The following is a 20,522-nucleotide window of genomic DNA, read 5'->3' on the forward strand; positions in this document are numbered from 1 at the left end:
TCATTGCGCTGTGTCCCTGTGATGGAGAGAAATTACCCTGCTGAATACTGCCCTCCCTCCTACACTACATCAAACTCACTGGACGCTCAATATTCACCTGATCACTCTTATTTTTCTGCCCATGATCGCCTTGTCTATAAGACCAGACAGCTTAATGCACCGTCATGACAAGACATGTATTCACCAGTGTGTGTGGGACTCCAGCAAAGATGCCTGTTGTGGATCCTCTGTAGTCTCCGGGTTTAAAAACAGCAACTCTTAAGTATTTTGTTCTGTTCTTTAAAAATGATTCTAATCGAGGATGTGGCACGACAGCTTTGCAAAGGAACATTTTCTGAGGACAACATCCAGAACATTCTTGAAATCTCAGCCAGGGAAGGCTGTATTTATCAAGTGTGTTCTGTTATGCTGGGTACTTTAAGTCACCTGCCCTTTAGCTGTACTAAGATAATAGAGAGTCACTTCAGGGACTTGTGTGAACTGTTAGCTCCACAGGCTCAAGTGCCTCAGCAAAATAGGCTGCCAGTAATGATTATCTTAATTATCAATAATCTACAGCCATTTTCTTCATTGTTAGTTCTCAAATGTCAGAAAATATTTATATTTCAGAAGCTGCGATTAGAGAATTAAAATGTTCCTTATAATGTGGTTTAATACCATGAATCCATAATTAAAGCAGTGATCATTTTTTACTTGACAACTAATCAATCAACTATAAATGGTTGGAGCTCTACAGCAAAGTCATTTGCATAGTGTTCCTTATTTCCCCACATACTGTTTTAACAGTGGTGACTCACGTTATGACAAATTGCTTTGCAATAAAGTCAAGCTAAATTAACTGCATCCCTTCTACGTCACTACCTTTCAGCTCAATGGAGATAAGTCAGACCCTCCTGTAAATGTGTTAAATCCAATCATGGGACCACAGTCACCCAGTCGCACCTGGAGTTGAGGTCTTTTATTTTTATCCCAGTAATGGTTTAACCACTGTCAGACAAATGTATTTATTCAATTAAAAATTGAAAACCACAACAAATTTGGCTGATTACCGCACATTTTGGCTTAATACATTTAAATGGGGCTCTTTTAGACCTTCAGAAGCTAAATGAGTAATTCAGTGAGTTAGTTCAGTGACACTTATTCCTAGTGAGTTGTTTCCAGCAAGGTGAAAGCTTTGTTTAAGAAATGGGACCTCATTTCAAAAAAAAAAAACTGACAGAATGACTGAACACTTAGCAGAATGAACAAACTATAAAAACGGTTCGAATACTTACCTCCAGGGACTAAACTGAATACTTCTTATGAATAATCTGCAACACCGTCAACACTTTGAATGAGAACTAAATGCTGCTTTAAAAAACAAGTCTCATCTGTAGTTGAAAAATCAAATATACAACTCTGGTTACAGTAACCTACTTTATAAAGTGTAGAATTGGCAACATGAGTCATTACTACTGATTATATCCCAATAGTGACGTTTTGTGAATGTATAAATAAACCAGTATTTCAGTGATTCAAGTCTCATGTGTGATCTTACATTTTGCCAAACTATCAATCTTAGTCTACTTATTCTAACGGGAAGCTGCCCTTTTGGAATGAGTTGCCTCTCATCTGTGTGGGAGCATGACTGCACTATGACAAAGCACCGCCGGGTAGTGGCTCTGTTTCTCTGAAATGACTCAACCAGGAGGTGCTTCCCCACATGGCCTGCCCTGATCTGTAACACCGGGAGCTGCTTTATGGCCAGCAGCCCCCCTAAAGCGACACATTCAATCAAAAAAGGCTGCATTCAGCATCCGGCAGCAGGAGGAAAATGCACTTTGTGTTTGCGATGGATGCAACTGCCTGCCATGCAGAGAGCAAGAGAGAAGGGAGAGAGAGAGAAAGAGAGAGAGGGGAGGGCACAATATTTGCAAATGCTTGACACATCAGTGTGACAAACGAGTCATGTGACGACCATGAAGATGGCGCAGCTTATGGTTAATGCAGTTTTCTCTGTGTTTCCAGCATTTTGCTAGACAGTTCGGACAACAGATCAAATCGCGACCTATTACCTACTATTACCCACCGATGCTGCCCGCTCAAGCGTATTGTGGATCAGAATAGACTCGGTGCGCGTAAACCCCCCCCCAAAGAGAGAAAAACAAAGACAATGAAAAAATAACCTCGAGGAAAATATATCTCTTCGTTCCACTTGAAATGCGACCGCAATAACACCTTTTGTGGAGAGCAGAAAAAACGCTCGCCGTGTGTGTGCGTGCAGCAAGCGAGCGAGCGTACGCGCCTGCCTGCCTGCCTTCCTTCCTGCCTGTTGCGCGCGTGTTTTGTGTGCGTTTGCGTGCGTGTGCGTTACATTAGGTGGACACGGAGGCTGCATCAGACTGGAGACACACGCCGGGACATAATAGAGCGGAGATATTGAGGCTTTGATGGTCTTTCCTCCCCCCCACCATTCGCACACACAAAACGTCAGGATACTGATTCCAGCGGAGACATGTAGTCCCATGTATGAGAAGCCTGGATCATCTGTAGCCTTCAGCTCTCGTTTTTCAGCGGCATCATCTCACGATATCGACATAATGTGGCTTGCTCTACCGGAGGGAAAATAACCAATTATGTGGATACCTACAGAAGAGGAGAAATCGGAGTTGGTGAGTCTAAAGCAACCTTTATTGTTAATTCCGACGTTTCTGTTGCAGCTTTTAATTTCTCTTTTATCATATGGCGTTTTGATGGCAGTTTTTGAGCACCAGAAACACCCAATTTGTTCATCGACACCCTGCCTAAGCTATCCAGCCTTTTCTTTCCTGTTATTATGTCCATTACACCCACTGAAAAACACATACACTTCTAATGGCTGAAATGCAAGGCCAGTGACTGCATAGAAAGGGAAATTGCGTGGGATGCTACAGCCTCCAACCACCGCCTTAAAGATGCTATCGCAGTCTGTACACAACCGCGGGCGGTGCTTTAAATCTAGACTCCATCTCTGTACTTCTGTGGTGTTCTAAGAAAAAAAACTGCGTCAATGTAGCATTTAGCTCTTTCTTATAGAAGCATATCTGGAGTGGGGGAGAAAGAGGAGGAGAGGAAAAAGGCGATTCGAGTAAAACCACGAGGGGGCATCGTGACGGCGTCCCTCCAACAGTTGTAGACTGTAGTGAAGCTGGAGAGGCTACCTGTAGACACAAAACTGATTTTACTGCTGCAATAACAACTTTACTGCATTGTAGCATACAGAACATTTCCTCCCTCCACGCTGCAATGTGTGAACTTTGACCCTATGAAGAGAAACTATGAAATATAACATCTTATCTTCTGTTCAAAAAGCAAATGTCAAAGCAGGTTTCTTGCAGTCAAATAACTAGAAAATTAAAATAAAGAACAATTACTCCATTATGATGCCCGCAGTCTTCATAAAGTGGCTGCTGAGCCCCACAGACACACACAAGTGTCCCTAGCATGTGATTACACTATAGAGGGTTTTCATTAGGGGGATGAGTCATGTCCAGATGCTGTACGGCTTGTTACTTGCAGGGCTACTCATGCCGATTAACGCATGATACTCCCCTCTCCCACATACAAACACCCACACATTTATACTTTGATGGAGGCATTGCACTTGTCAGGATCGTTTCACAAAAGACTGCAGGAGGAGAGCCCCCATCGGCAATCCAACACCACCACCGTATCGGTACTTGTAGAGGCTGTACGGTAACATTATCACATTTAATCGTTGTATATCCCTCCTAGAATCACTGCAGGGGGGTTTCAACGCGTCTGTAATGGGGTTATTTTAGAATTTAAAGAGTCAGGGAGTAGAGATGTAGTGTGGCGTGAAGCAACAGTTCGGCGCAGCCTCCGCATCAAGTGTTTGCGGAGTGACCTGGTGCTGTCCACGGTGCTGAAATGCGGGGAAGCAGAGTCTCTGTACCTGCCTACACAGAACACACTGTACCTTGTAAAGGAAGCTCAAAGGACTCTTTTATTCCCCCCTTTCGTTGCCTTTAGATAACATGTTGACATTCTACAGAGGGATCAATATTTCCCCTCTATTACTGTCGATGAAGCCCACGCTGCTTGGCCTGCTACGCTAACTGTATCCTCTTATCAGTCCTTTTCTTTATCATCAGTTGCACCATTCCACTCCTCCTTTCTCCTTATCTCGCCTGTAAATTGTCTCTCACCAATGTTACAATAAAAGTAAGCAGGGCCTGTCTTTTCCCCTGTGGTACCTTAATGGGCTCCGTCTAAACAGGAAACAGTCGGAGGCCACCTCATGAAACGTTATGCCTTTCTTAGAATCGCTGCCTATTCATTATGTTGTTCTTGTGTGTGTGTAGGTGTGTTGTGTGTGTGTGTGTGTGTATGTGTGTGTGTGTGTGTGTGTTTGTGCAGGAGGAGATAATATTAGTTGCTAAATCATTTTTAGAATGGCTGCATCGGACCAGATTGCTTTTTACCATTTAATATATTTTAATAACCAATTAATCTGTAATTGCATGTTTTGTTCCTCAATTAAAATTGAGTGAGTGAAATTTCAAAAGTACCACAAGCAAATCATCATAATGCAATAAAAATTACAATTATTGACTAACAGCATTATAGCTGTTGATTCAAACATAAGGCCAGTTTCTTGAAATGGTTTGGCTCTGATATCTATATGCAATGAGTCACTGGTTATTTATCAACCATATAAACAGCAATATTGAGACACTTTCTTTGCACTTTATTGGATAGTGCCATGACTGTACAGCAGTACCTGCCCACATGAGAGCAACTTAAATGAATCAGATGGCTTCATCTGAGGCCATGTGATGCAGCTGAGACCCAAACTACTGTAGCAGTATGCTAAAATATCAAGCAGACTGCAGGCCACCATTACCTGAAAAGGACTGCTCATAGGTCATGTGCGTTCATGCACAACTAAAGATAAGCTAAGATAGCGCTCAGAGAGATTTAAGTGGCCAAAGTAGCATTACTTTGTAGTTTAAGGAATGATTTAAACCTATTCTTTCATCCACAGTGAGTTGCTCAGCTTCTAGTAACTACAAATACACCTATTCTTCCATGTGTGATAGTCATATTCATGGCCCAAAAATGCTTCATGATAAGGTCATCATCTCGCAGCTATCCACAGACCCTGCGGCTGGGAAGCGTTGCCTGGATTTCTGGGACCACTGCTTTGGAATCAGACATGGTAAAAACGCTCCTGTGCCTCGGTGGCAAAAATCCCGAGGTTAGCAAGACTTGAGCACAGTAATGTGTCTGTGAGTGTGCGTTCAAGTCGTGCTGAACAACATGACTCAGTGGGCGAAGCACAGAGACCGTCGTGCAATTTTGAACTTAGCTAGATCTGGGACAGGATTACACTCGTGGTGGTGGTCTGCATACTCACATTGCATTACTGGAATGGTTAAAACAGTTCAGTTTTGCACTCATTAGCTTTACTGATCTAGTGGAAGAATTCAATAGAAGTTTTTTGATTCAGTGCTATAGTTTGTATAAGCACAGTGTCCTTTACAGTCATTTGTTTCTCAGCACAATCTTGCAATCACGTGCTGAGAAAAAAAACACACCTATAAGCTCTAATAGTGTTTACTGGTGTACTGGCAGCTCTCTGATGACATCTGCCCTTTCTCAGCAGATATTTCTCCCCTGTGGGCCATAGTACTGTAACATACTGTATGTGTCTCTCACTGATTCCAAAGCAAGGTCATCAGGCCACACATACTGTGTGAAGAGCTTCAATATATTCTATAAAGAGGAAAACATTTTCAAAACATGACAGCATGTAATAGTATTCACACTGATAAAACCCACAAAACTACAAAATAGCTTTTATATTGCACTTGGCTTTATCATAATGATTGTACTTAACAAACCACTGTCTAATGTTTCCTCTTAACAAAAAGTAACAGGAAATAAGGGAGTATAGTGGAGACAAGCAAAGTGTATCAATGTCACCCTGAATCACGCAGTGTCTTAAAGGGTGTAACATAAAACTTCACACAGTGAAACGCGTTACAACTACCGGTCTCATGTTACATAGTCAAGCTTTGCACTGATACTAATGGAAATGTTTCAAAGAATGTTAAAACCAAAGAATGCTCTCATTTTATGTAATTGAGTTTTATTTGGCTGCATGTCTTCAGGGAAACATGGGTAACACCAGATGATTACAGAGAGTGAAATTAAATGACACAGGTTAAATACTAAGTTACTTAATGTAAATAAAAACTTTAAACATCAAATCTTATTTGGATATGTCATGTCAAGTCACCGCTGGTTGTTTATAATGAAGACAACAACTCCCATGATGCTGAGCAACTTTATAACCTGGGCAGCCAATGCCTTTTATGATTTTGATGAAAAGCGGTAGAAAACAAATTAGTGGAAGTAGTATGATGTATGTTTGAACATTTGCAGGTTTTACAAACACTGGTTTGGTGTCAGGAATTTAAATGGATAGTTCTGTCTTTTGAAGTGGGGTGTATGAGGTACTTGTCAATTGTACTGTGTTACCCACAAGGGACGCCGGTCATCTCAGGCCTTTTTTTGAGAAACCGATCGGACAACCTACAAGGAAGCCAGGCTATCAACCGCTATAAAGGAGGTCAATTTTACCACATAATGCAGCAATGTTAAGAAACTCCAACCCAAACACTTGTGTCCATTTAAGTCCCTTTAAAACTACACATATTGTCACAAAGTTTGTAGTTACAACTCCAAACACAACAAAGGTCCAAATTGACTCTCTTTGGTAATTAGGTGCAGTTATAGAAAATGAACTGTATAGCATCTTAAGTCACTTCAACACAACCCATTAAACTTAGTTGATTTTTGTCCGAATAATAAAAACTTAAGGTAGATATTTGGGAAATAGATAGGGACAGGAACTTTTAAAGTGATGCATTTCTTAATCTACTCTAAAACCTTTAGGGCTTGCGTTTTTGTTCTGCTTGTGGTTGAAACTACAGCAGTCTTTAAACGCAGAGCCCATCACTTCCCAATACAAGAAACACATATATAACTAAATTAAATCCAACAAATATCTTAAAGAGAAAGGTATGATACTTTTTTTACTTGTTTTAATAAAGGTAGACAGGGATCATGCCAATAGACTGTTAACATTGTTTAACAGGTAATAAAACTTGAAACATCCAAAACGTAACTTGCAATATTAAGAACAAGAAACAGATTAATACCAAGAAATGCAGAGATTGTTTGCCTTAAGATCAGCTGATTATCACAGAAAGAAGTTTGTTTTAAAACTCAATATATATGAGCTTCACTAGAGCAAACATTATTCAGTATGTAGAGTCATTCACTGGGGAATATTAAATAATTTACAACCATTATTAAATCAGAGAAAAAATATATTCACATTGAAGACTGAAGCTTGTTGAGTAACTTCTATATATAACTTCTTGTCTAAGGTTGTGTATTTGTATGATTTGAATACTAAATACTTTGTAGTGAATAATTCCTTGTGTTGACAGGGAGGCCGATAAAAGATATTGATGGAATACATGGTGTTGAATCAGATTGCACCTTTTGTTGTGTTTAAGTTGTACGCTGAGGTCACGACAGATCCTAATTTGGTTAAATAATTCAGCAATTAGTATGATCTGTTTTTCAACACTATTCATGAGCTTGTTTTTATGATTATTAAAAAGAGTTTCTGCATCTCTTCCTGCTATCAAAACATTGCTTTCACCGCAACTGAAAGTCAAAACAGGTAACTCAAGGACAACCTGGGGCACCAAACTGAGAGGGCCCCCCCACTGAGTCTGGCACAAATTGTGTTTGGATGGTTTTCATGTTTAGTTTTCACTTTTCCCCATAATGAAATATAAAAATGGATTGGATTAAACCAACAAAACCCCAAACAAGTAAGGCATCCACGATTAAGGATACTTGAGCTGCCTTACTGTCTTTCCCAAGAGGATGAATGTATTTCAAAAGCAGGTCAGCATCCCAACCCCAAAATGTCAATCACAGATATGTTTCACAGTTCGACAGGTTCTAGTTGTGTTGTTGATGTGATGATATAAATATTTGTAATACATTGAAGAATGGTGGTGTTGTAAGTAGAGAGAAAGTGGAGGAGTGCAAAAGACTTTTTCCGTAATCAGGCCCTTTAATCCAGTTACTGGTTACATAACAGTGGCCATAAGATATCATGTGGTACTCTGAATGCTACTAGATGGAGGGACAGTCTGGACTGATATATTGTTGCTGAGTAGAGAAGAGTTTCTTTTGCCAACATTTTGCTACAGCCTGTCCCGTCACTCCTTCCAACATCCTACGTTCAGCATGTTGAAAGAAAATTTGGTTGGTGATGTTTTGAGGATATGCTAATGCTCTGCAGCTTCCAGGCACAGTGAAAGAGTGTTTACACAGCTCAGAGATTTTGTGAGGGAGGACTATGAAAATATGAGCCTGTGTGATGCGTCGTCTCTCTCGAAACATGACAATCCATCTTGTTCTGACGTGGCCTCTGCTAAAGAGTTCTCAAATGGTGTGTGAGTGCAGGTTTTGCAATTCAAATGACATAGAGGCCATTAAAGAAGAGGACTCTCAAATTGGAAATACTTAGCCCTGGCAGGAAAAGGGCTAGAGGCAGACTGAAAAAGGTGACAAGGAGGCTTTTTAAGTCTATCCATCTCTCTCCCTCTAATGTGTGCCCAGGACGCTTGACTTTAGCTCTACTGCCATGCAGCATCCATAAGCTTGCCATTTTAAAATGCTCAGATCCCTGCAGCAGTTACAGTGAAGAGAGCCCTCCGGTTTGTGGATGATCTGTTGCCATAGCTACCCAAGCGCAGGAACCGAGCACTTGTTACCCTCAAACAAGAAACAGCCCCTCCTTCTCCTCCCCCTCATTGGGTCCCCTGGCTAGTTCATTAACATAATGATTCACACCAAACTCTCCTTGAAGGGCCACCATTTGTAGGTTTTTAAAATTGTCAGTGGAGCCGTGTCATTATTAAACAAGTTTGTCTTAAGTGAGTTTTTTTACAGCTTACAATATGCAACATGGCTCATGCTGCAATGCTGCACAGACAAAAAAAAAAAAGACTCCAGAGGCCGTCTTACTGTGAAGGCCTTAGATGTGGCATCTTTACCCTGAGGAGTAATCACGTTCTTAATCAGGCTGAGTCAGAAGAGAAAAATAAGCTGCATGATGTTGCTAAAGCAGGTGGCATGGAAGATTTCTGCTAATACCAACTTATGCTGAAGCACAGTTTAGCTATGCTGCTAAGCACTTGGTGTGGGCTCTACTGTGGGAGACAATTTATTAATTTAACATGCACAAAAATCAGGCCGCTTAAGAATTAATTGCCTCTTAAAATGACTACCCACTTCAGGAAGGGAGCTTGTTTACAGTTTGCTAGGCCAGGGCTCCTGTGTGACACTGTGTTAAGAAGTTTGCATTTAACAGCTTATTAAAGCCTTGCTTGAGCCCCAAAACACATGCTGTGGAGGAACAACAATACTCACGAGGCAGCTGGCTTAATTTGAGGTCACAGGGATGAAACAAAGCATAGATCTTTGTCTTTGATGTTATTTCCCTTCACAGTTAGTAAAAAACTACCAAAAGGTCAAATATTTATCATCACTGTTGTGTCATGATTTTTCTATCTCTTTTTTTTTCTGCAGTGATCTGCAACTTCCGGTCACCAATATGTCAAGCCCTGGTCCTAGAGATTGGGGAGACTGTGCAGATTCTGGAGAAGAGTGAAGGTAAGCTATCAACTCTAAGAATAAACAGGGGCATAGTTCTTGACTTCATTATACATCATATTAGTTCTCTATTGAAAAGTCAGTATCCATCTGCATGGTGTCTTTCTCAGTATCTGAGAACTTGTTGGGATTTTGCCACCAAAGGTTACCCATATACAACGAAGTCTCTCTAGTCTGATTTGACTATTTTTAGTTTTAAAAAGATAAAGTTCTGTTTTTCCAGTATCATGATGACAACTACAACCAGCATTTAGACCTTTTGTTTGAGAAAGAAAACACTAGCACTTTATTTTACAGGGCCCTTTGCTAATATATTCCTGTTAAGAGCTACAGTATTTATGCTGGGAGCAGTTGCACAGAGAATGAGACACATTTCAATTAGAGTCAAAATATGTCTGTTTAAAACTGCAGAGTTCTAAAAATGTATTCTTTAAAGAGCTGTGGCATTAATACAGCATGTACCTTTAAAGCTAACTCAATGAATACGTATGGAAAAAAATAAAGTAATTGAGCTATTTGTTTGACTTCTTTTCAGTGAATGTAATAGGTTGACTGATTCTCGTAGTGTGACTTAAGTTTGAGTTGAAGTTGAAAAGACTGTTTCAAGACAAACCGGTGAAGCTATTGAAACCCCTGAACAATCTTCTTTGGGCTAAATACGATCACTAAAACATTTCCTTTTATAGGTAATAATATTGTATAAAATCTGTCATGTACATTTTTGTAATGTACTATCTATTATATTTTCTCAGTACAGTCAGCGTGTCTAGAATAAACTGCTATGATTTTCATGCATTGTTGTTGTTCCATGATATAGCCTAGCTAACTGCCCAGCTACCATGACTGCTGCCACAGATTTGTTTACTCTTTCACACCAAATGAAATACTAACTACAACCTTTCCTTGGCAACAATGAAGAAGTGGTTTGCTTTAAAGCTGCTGTTGGTAGGAATGGTGTAAAAAACTCTACTTTTTATGCTGGGTTTGGAGAAAAGGTCATAATACCCATGGGTACTCATTTGTAAGTGAGGTAACTTGAGATTATGGCGAAATCTCTGTGTTTTCAAATGCCTTTGTATCAAGCAATGTTATTTTTCCCCTCGTTCGCATTATCACGGACCAATTAGAGCTACTCCCCAACCCTCTGTCCTGATTGGTCGAGTGGCTGCCCCACCACGTCGCCCTTATTAGCTGGGAAGCCACTACTTCCTCATAAAACGTGCACAACAATCTTTTGTGGGCGGGGTTATGACAGCAGACAGGGGAAAGGTAGTGTTGACATTCAACATTATATCACAACCACCAACAGCAGCTTTAAGTTTTAATTAAGCAAATTCTAATAAGAACATTTTAATGACCTTTTTTTTTGTCTTTTTACTTAAATCATTCTTATACTCTTAATGCTACAGCAGTGCTTTGCTAGCTAGTCTGGTCAAAGCTAATGAAAGTTGATGAGCAGATAGTGTAATGGGATCAACAAAGGGATTATTTACTATGGTAGTCAGGACTTGGCTGGAGTACCTAAAGATGCTAGATACTTTGAGAAAACATTGCTACAACAGCACACACTAACATCTATTGGTATATTTAGTAAAAGTCAAATTGAAGTTTGGTTAAGCAAATTGCACTTCACCCTGAGTTTCTTGCACTAAATGTGTTTCATTATAAAATAACACGGTTTCCTGATGTGGACTCTGCTCTTCCTTCAGGTTGGTACCGAGGTTTTTCCACCAAGAAGCCTTCCATCAAGGTAAATATAGCAATACCCACATGACTCGTTTATTCTTGTAGACTTCATACATGTCACTGAAATTAACAAGAGGTATCACTAGACTTATGCGAAACACAAAGCAAATAAATAAACAAAATGGAGTGTAAATTTAAACCTGAAGATGTCTTGGCAGTCATAAATAAGAATTACTATTAGACAACCAGTTGTTTACATCCAGTAAACCCAGATTTTAACCAAACAGTGAAGTGTCACCCACATATTTGTAAAACTGCCCATCTTTTGGTTTTCCACAGAAAGGTTTCATGAAAGATGATGCATTTTGTGAATGCTGATATGATATGAGCATCCCAAAAATAACTGTGTCTAGTCAACAAAGACCTTAATGACTGATTAACTTATTGAATACAACTGTGATTGGACTGAAATAGAAATTTCCTGACCTGTATTTTCTGAGGTGCATTCATAAAGACACAGCTTCCTCCAAGCTGTTCTTTTATCTTATGGCACAAGAGCACAAAAGAGAGATTACAAATTATAAAACTAATGACACAATTAGTATATTAACAAAGAAAGATAAAGTACAACAAAGAGAGGCACATTTCAAGCATCATTTGTGTAATGAACACCTTAGAAGGAGGCACATGCCAGTCCTATTGTTTCTTTGAAATAGTAATATGACAACAGATTATTATAGCCTGTTTAGTATTGCTGTGTTGTAGTATTTGGGAAATCCAATTTTTTTTTTCTTACTACCAGCAGATGGTGCAGTTAGTAATGTGAAAACCAGTCATTATGCCAAAACTAGCTATTACAAAAATGAGATAAATGCTAATCCACTTCTTATCTAGTACACTAAACAAATAGTTGACTTTAGAGTACAGTAGTGTTCATACTTGTCATCTTCTTGTCTTCTTTCAAGAAAGAAAAAAGTATGACAGACGTCCTTGTTCAGTCCTAATGCAGCATCTTTAAGAGAATTCATAAGAATCCACTTTGCAAGAAACCTTATATTCAGACCTTATATGAATATAGAACCATTACCACTGATCACAGATCAATACTCTTCACTGCAGTGAGTGGTTTTTATATATGACTAACACATTTGATGCCCATAGGATTGGTCTAGTAAAGTAACAACATGTAGCAAATATAGAAGGTCATCATTCAGAGATGAAGAGCAAAGATCAAGTTTGAATCACCAGTGTAGGAACACTTGTGTTACTCAAGTATAAAACATATAATAAGAAACATGAGCAATAGTGTATATATTGTCCTTTTCTGTGCAGTAACTTCACTATGCTTTATCCTGAAATACCAGAAGCTTGTAGAGTTATGTGGTGCTGCTGGGGTGTTGTAAAGAAAGCACAAAAGCTGTCCAGTCCTGCTAAATGTGGGTGTTAGTGGCTACATACTGTCTCTTCTCTCTACTCTCAGCTATTTACAGTCCTTACTAACACCCCTCCATTTTGTTATGTACTCCACTGCCCACATTAATTCGCCCTCATACTCTCTCTCTCTCTCTCTCTCTCTCTCTCTCTCTCTCTCTCTCTCTCTCTCTCTCTCTCTCTCTCTCTCGCTCTCTCTCTCTCTCTCTCTCTCTCTTCACGCTGAGAGAATCAGTTGTGCTCACTGTGGCCGATTCTTCACATCTGGCAGATTAGAATAAGAACGATGAACTGCAAAGGTGGCACCACCCGGTCCCCCATGCCCCTTTCCCTGCTAAGCCAAGCCACAATAGGGCTCCCACCCGTTGCTCTGCCTCTCCTTTCTGTAGTGTGTGCAAATAGTAAGGGATCTTTTTTCTTGCAAGGCTGAAAATGTTAACAGACAGCAAAGCAAAAAATGTCAGAATACATATAAAGAGAGTGTGATCCTGCATTTCCTTCAACATAAAAAGTGACGCAGGCAGAATTATAAAATCTCTCTTTTTTTTTTTTTTTTTTTTACAGTAGCACTCAACACAGCTTAGGTGTTTCTCTCTTATGACATAGTCATAACACAGTACTGTACGTTTTGGTTACATGTTGCAGGAGAATTAAGAATAATCCTGTCACACTCAGTCACATCTCTACTCCTTCCTCTATCCACAGGGTATTTTCCCAGTCAGCTATGTCCACTTGAAGAAATCCACAGTGACCAACAGAGGGTAAGCTGTATGATAATTTTTGTTTGAGCTTGCACGGCATCATTAGGGGGCACTTATCTAACTTATTTTGCTTTGAACTCTCTGATAAAGTATGTACCCCACGACAATACAACCTCTACTAATATCATGAAAAACACAAAGATGTGTGCACTAGAGCAGGGGTTCCCAAAGTGGGGATTGGGACCCTCTGGGGGGTCGTGAGACACAATTGAGGGGTCGTGAGATGTCTTCCAGAATGTTTTTTTAAAAAAGTTATCTAAAACTATTACATTTTACCTGTTATTGTAATAAATATCGACAAAAACAGTAGCTAACCTTGAAATAAAACCTTGAAAATAGAAAATGTGGGGCGCTGGTGGCCTAGCGGTCGATGTACAGAAGCTACAGTCCTCGTCGCAGGGGTCGCCGGTTCGATTCCCGGCTGGGCGACCATTTCCTGCATGTCTTTCCCCGCTCTCTACTCCCCACATTTCCTGTCTCTCTTCAGCTGTCCTATATAATAAAGGCAAAAAGGCCAACAAATATAACTTTGAAAAAGGAAAATAGAAAATGTGATGAGTTTTCTGCCTTTCTTTATGCCAGATGACTAAATGACGGTCACGTTGCATAAGGATACCTATATGACATTCTCATATAGGTAGGTTAATTTTCTGCATGTCTTTGGCACCTTTATTTTGGGGGTTGTGGGATGAAAAGTTTTAGATCCCCTGCACTAGAGTAGCACAAAAGTTTCATTATATATCCAGATACTCTGTGTCTATATCTGAATACAAAAACTTTCTTTAGCACCTCAAATCTGTTACCTAATATCAGACCAAGTACAGACAGAAAACCATATTATCATAACACCACTTACCAAAGCAAGGAGATGAAGAACATTTTGATTCCCTCTACATCTATCATTGAAGCTGGGTCTTATTTCTGACCCACATCCAGCATTTTTAAATTTTACAAATTATGGGGTTTTAATGCAACCACAAATCTCAGATTGCTATTTTAAGTGTCTTGCTAACTATTTTGCATTGTGTTCACTGACAAAAAAAAAAAATGTTCCCTCTCAAGTCACTGAAGTCATCTTTTTTCAACGAATTACCTCTGGTAAGATTTCAGCTGAGTGAGACCTCTCACTAAGTGGGACTCATGCTTCTGATTACCAAAACGATCTTACTGAAAATAATAAAGGTCCGTCTCTGCAGAGATCCTTTCCATAATTTTGTAAGATACTTATAATACCAATCTGAGGCTGTCATTGGCTTTAAAGGCAGTTAAAGCAGTCATATTTTGATCAAGCCTAAAGTTATATTGAAGTTATTACAGGCTGCTTTCCAGCTGCTGAGTGTGACGATTCACTGGACCAGTTCCCAAACTTTTGGTACCTATGACTCATTAAGACCCCATGAGATGTTAGAGTAGGGCCAAAGTCTAACTATACCTAAATTGCCCTCTAATCTGAATTTATTAGGGCCGTTCTTTGCAGCGGTGCATGCCAGTAAGTTTGATTTGTAAAATTTGGATCTACAAAATTTAAATCAATATGTTAAAGTACCTTACATGGTCATGAATTAAATTCTACAACAACCAGATTTCAACACCACTTAAAACCTTAACAGACTTTGCTCATCAAAACCTTTTTGCTATTTAACGTCCACAAAGGTATTCTTTAGTTTTGCAGTATAAAAGTTCTGTAACTTTTCGCCCACAGTTTCAGTCAAATCAATCAGCCCCATTAAGTTCAGAGTAAAGGAACACCTTATGCAAAAAAACACCACAGTGTCTGTGTCGTTGACTTTAAATGTGTTTGAGTAGACAGATATAGTAAAGAAAGCCAGTTGAATTTATTGCAGAACAAGACAATTTATGTAGGAGGTGAGTGCAGACCTTCTGTATACAATATCAGCAGTCTCTCTACAGATCCATGACCTTTATTGAGACATATTGGAGGAAGATATGAGCAATGGTGATAACAAATAGTTTTGTTTATCTTATATGCATCAGGAGCTCTTCTTATCTTATATAACACAGGGAGTGTGACACTCATTCATCGGCTTATCAATGTCAAAGCCTGACCAATTGTGACGATCCAATCTTCGAGAGAATTACTGCCAAACAGCTCAGAGTTTCTCTCACACACACATGTACGCATCACACAGCGGTCATGTACAGTTTAGTCAGAATCGTGGGCCATGGCTGTAGAGGCCAGGATAAAAGGGAAGACAAAAGAATGCAGCAGAGCTCTTTATCAGCCTGAACTCATGGATGTTAAATCTGCAGGCTGGGAGTTTGCTGTTATATCACCGCCCTCCAGTTGAGCCTCAACATAGCAGGAGGACTCCCGTTTGCACTCAGACAATTAAAAGTGCAGACTTGGAAATTGACATTATTACACTTGCTCACTCCAGGAGCTTCACTTTGGGGAATCTGCTTTGCTGTCTCATGGAGTTAATGAGGTGACACACCCACTGCATATCTTTAGCTCTCCCAAAGCCTCCCTGCCAGAGACAATCACCCCGACTCATTGTGCAATGGATGGAGATGCTTCCTTTGTGGCAAATACAATGATACAGTATGAGAGATAAGTCTTCGCAGCACAGGCAAGAGCTTAGCGAGCAAAGTGCAGAGTGTCACAAGAGATCTAACCTTTGGTTTAATGTTTCCCTATGAATGCAGTCACACAGGGGGATGTGTGTGGTTCTGTAGACTGGAGTGCTCCTCCCTCGTAGCTTACTGAGAAAATCTCATGAATATTTATGATAATAGCTCTCTGTTATTTCAAAGTTGTAGTTTATTTTTGCTAATGGTGTCGCATTTGTCAATTTGTTGCTAAGAATGATTATTTTTATTTTATATATAAAATTCTCTTTTACAAGAGCGACCTGGCCAAGTAGCCGTATAGCATCACAAACTCATGAAAATGACCCGAACACAACTTGGGGGACACATAAATATACAAAACATAAACATAGATATAAAAAGACAGCCCCCCACCCCCCCTCCACCCACCAAACCCCCACCCTCCCCAACCCACCCTGTTCAGGTCTGGTCCTTAGTTCCTTTAACAAGAGTGCCTGATTCATTGCAGTTCATAAGACATTTTGGGAGAATTCCTAAGTAAGTACTTAAATAAGAATTAATTATAACAACATAAATTACATTTCTGGGAGTCAGTTGAGATAATACAGATAGTCAAAAAAGCAGGAAACAAGATTACAAAAACTAAACAAGACACTCAGATGCAGAGAGTGAAAGTACAGTATTCTGCTCAATTGATCAAAATCCCATAAGAGGGCTGTCCAGAGCAATAGGCTTGACTTATCAGTTGTCAGTATTTGTGTTTCTAACTGGAGAGTGTAGAGGAGTTACAGATTCTGTCTCCAAGAATTAATTTATATTATTCTTGGAAACAGATCTAAACAATATTCATAATACACAGCAGGCTTTCAAGAAAAACAACCACATGCCTTTGTCCCCACATTTACATGTTACTAGTATTAAAGGCAGAAAAGTTATACCATTAGTGTATTAATAGCAACTCTGAGCAATATGCTACATTACTTGTTACTGCTTTTACTCAGTCCCCCTCTCTAAAAGATTCCCTTTTAAGATTTCTCTCTACACTCATATTTAATATCCACTGTTTGAAATAAATGTAGAAATAGAAAGGCGGATACTCTCAAACAGGTAGTCTATGGTTGGGTTACATTTTCATGACCTTCAACAGCTAGCTTAGCAGTAGCCTGGGGTGACTCAAACTTTGCTGGTGGAGGTATGCTGGTTGTTTTTTTATTTTCCTGACCTTCAACAGCTAGCTTAACATTAGCCCAAGGTACTTAAACTGTGAACTTAACCAAGTGATTTCTAAAGTTAGCATTAATGCGGGCAACAATTAGCAAACCAGCTAAAAGGGCACAACATGACTGTCAACCAGGTTTAAGATGACGGAAGATTTAAGCATGTTTGTACGTTATATGCGACTTGTTTTAGTGGCTGTTGCAAGTGATTTTTAGATGCTGAAATTGGTGGTTAAGAAAAGCTTAAATGGGGATAAAGAAAAACGTCAGTACAGGCTGAATACTGACGTCCACAGCATGCTAACATCTGACCAATCAGATCCAGCCCTGCAGACTGCATATATAGTGTGTATGTGTATATTTAGCAAGTTTTTAGACCCTCTAGCGATTCTTTTTCAAAAAACGACTAGCAACAAATCTTGCAACTTAATCTGAGACTTTTGGAGACTGATGTGAAAGCATGTATCATTCCAACTCTTCTCAACGAGCAGTGGATGCTGCTGTGAGTCCCTCCTAGGCTGTATTCAGAGCAGGAGGTGTTCATCTCTCAGCGTCCAGACTGCAAATGTATAACACATGTTCGAGGATACTGCGGCTGATCCCGCCTACTGTCTCTTTTTGGTCCATTTAGATTGTTAATGTTGATTGTATACACAAAATAAATGTAGATATTGTTATGGTTGAAAAATTTCATGTTTTACTGTTTTACATGTTTTTTTTTTGTTGTAAGTTATAATATGGGCTTTTTAGCCTTTATTGACAGGACAGCTGAAGAGAGATTGGAAACTTGGGGAGTAGAGAGTGGGGGAAGACATGCAGCAAATTGTCGACCGGGCGTGAGTCTAACGGGCGACCTCTGCATCGAGGACTAGAGCCTCGATACGTGGGGCGCTTAGACCACTAGGCTAACAGGACCCCACGTTTTACTTTGATTTGTTGTAGGCTCCGAAGTGTAGTTATAAACATATTAAGGGAGTTTTTTAACCTATTTTTGTCTCTCCCTCAATGTAACACGTCTTTCCTACAGCAACCCTCATAATTTCAATTATGCAAATTAAGTGATGACATTTAGTGACTTCTAGCAACTTTTATGACAGCCAATAGCTACTTTCCTCACTGAGGGGTTGGCAACACTGCCCAAACTAGAAGTCCATTTGATGGCGATAAATTTCTTAGCTAGCATAGTGACTAAGAGGGAAGGAAGAGCTCTGTTATTGTGGTTGACGAACGCCTTTAGAATAGTAAAGCACTTTATTATCTGTTTATATTTTCATATAGAAAGACACCGAGGTCAAAAACCAAGGTGCTCTTTATTCAAACTGCAGAAAGAAATAGATTTAGCTGATATGCATCTAATAAACTAACAGTGAGCTGGCAAACTAAGACCTAAATATGTTAAAGGAACAAACCATTAATGGGACAAGTAGCACCAAATTTCAAGTTTGATTCTATTTAACTACTGATTTCTGAACAATAACCATATTTCAGCCCAACACTGATATTTTAATGTGTGTCCTTGGGTTTGCTAACATTATGCTTTTCCCCTCAGGTTGTGTGAGATAGTGGTGCCCCTTGAGGACCCTATCATCACAGAGACCACCTCCACACTGCAGGAATGGGGCATCTTGTGGAAGCAGCTCTACGTGGTAGGTAGCACTATATTACAGCATGTCTCACAAATATTGAAACAAAAATACTAAGCAATAAATGTGAGACCAGATCTAACGTTACAAAGATTTCCGAGGGAATTGGGCGAATAACAGCTTTTCTGCAGAAAGGAAATTGCATCCGTTGTTGTTTCATTTGCATCCTCCTCAGGGGAGTTTGATGGAACAGTCTTTTGCATTTTTTTCTTTCTGTTCTTAATTTAACACCTGATATTAAAAGGTCTGCTAGCAAAAGAGGTGAATATTATGAGAAACAGCACAAACATACAGTGACATCTCCTTTAGATATATCCTCATAGCATGTCGTTCTGACTGTCACCCTACATTTCCATAGACTATCTCTTTAGGAGCAGAAACGGTGGTTGGACACAGATAATGGCCTACAGACCTGTCATATGCAATTTCATGCTGTGTCATTCAGCCATTGATTGATCTTGGCCTCCCTCTCGTATTTTCCGCATCATCTTAAGATCCAGCACTGCTCACCAATTTCACTTTCAGCCTTTACTTGCCAGGCTCAAGCGATTACTGGAAACCTAGAGCATCCTTAATCCAGCTCCATGTCGAGGGGGCAGGCAGAAGTGGATGGTTGGGTTTTGAGTTTGGAGCAGAGTGGATACATTGCGGAGCTGGCACAGAGTTTTTACATAACCTCTCACTGAGGACTGCTCATGCTCTGAGCAAACTAAGGAGCCCGAGGCATTGGTGTGGTGATGTAACTTCCTCTGAAGCTCGACTAATGTGAAGCGCTGATTTAACAGTGCTTCTTTTGGTGCTCACCCCCTCTGTGATATGGGCCATGTTGCCACAGTTGCAGCCATAATAATAGGATGTAGCACTGACTGGATGTTAATACATTTCACCATATTGTTGCCAATTGCGATTCATGGTATTACTTAAGGGAGCAATGGCCTCAGCATAAATGTGTGTCTGTTAAAATGTATGTAATTAGCCCTGTTTGAAAGGGCTCATCAACCCCAACAAAAATCTTTGTTTCCCAGCAGATACCAGCCTTTGAAAACATGCTGTGTTTATCCTCATTAAATTTACATGGGCGTCGTGGTGGCGCTTAATCTTTGCATTTATGTAAACAAACCTGGGTGGCAATGTGGGCTTGTCATACCATTAGGGAGAAGAGAGGGATTAAAAAGGCTGTTGTCGGCCTGTGAAAAATTATGTAGGTATTTGTAATAGTGAGGAGGTCAAAGCAGACCTACAAGGAGATGTTTATTTTTTCATTTAATTGACAAACCCAGTGGGGTTTATATGTCAGGATCAAAAAGATAACTTATTAAAGCATGGTTAGAGGGTTCAATTTGTCTAAATCCTTTATGTTACTGCAGCCTTTGTAATAATTTGACAACTGATCACTACTGTACAGAACAGATTATCCTGGATAAAACCTGGAAAGAGTCTCATAAATACTACTTGGGTGGATT

At 39.8% G+C, this 20,522-nt stretch overlaps 1 protein-coding gene across 1 annotated transcript in view; it reads left to right on the forward strand.

Annotated features, from left to right (window-relative positions):
* Positions 1-1,702: 1,702 nt before the first annotated feature.
* The window catches only part of LOC117820898 (dedicator of cytokinesis protein 3-like), a 61,941-nt gene continuing 43,121 nt past the window's right edge, over positions 1,703-20,522 (forward strand). The window contains exons 1-6 of the mRNA XM_034694830.1: positions 1,703-1,719; positions 2,554-2,651; positions 9,667-9,750; positions 11,460-11,500; positions 13,573-13,628; positions 18,966-19,062. Of these exons, the coding sequence (XP_034550721.1) occupies positions 1,703-1,719; positions 2,554-2,651; positions 9,667-9,750; positions 11,460-11,500; positions 13,573-13,628; positions 18,966-19,062 (393 nt within the window). The remainder of the gene's footprint in view (positions 1,720-2,553; positions 2,652-9,666; positions 9,751-11,459; positions 11,501-13,572; positions 13,629-18,965; positions 19,063-20,522) is intronic.

This window comes from Notolabrus celidotus, chromosome 11, assembly GCF_009762535.1.
Source record: "Notolabrus celidotus isolate fNotCel1 chromosome 11, fNotCel1.pri, whole genome shotgun sequence".
NCBI lineage: Eukaryota > Metazoa > Chordata > Actinopteri > Labriformes > Labridae > Notolabrus > Notolabrus celidotus.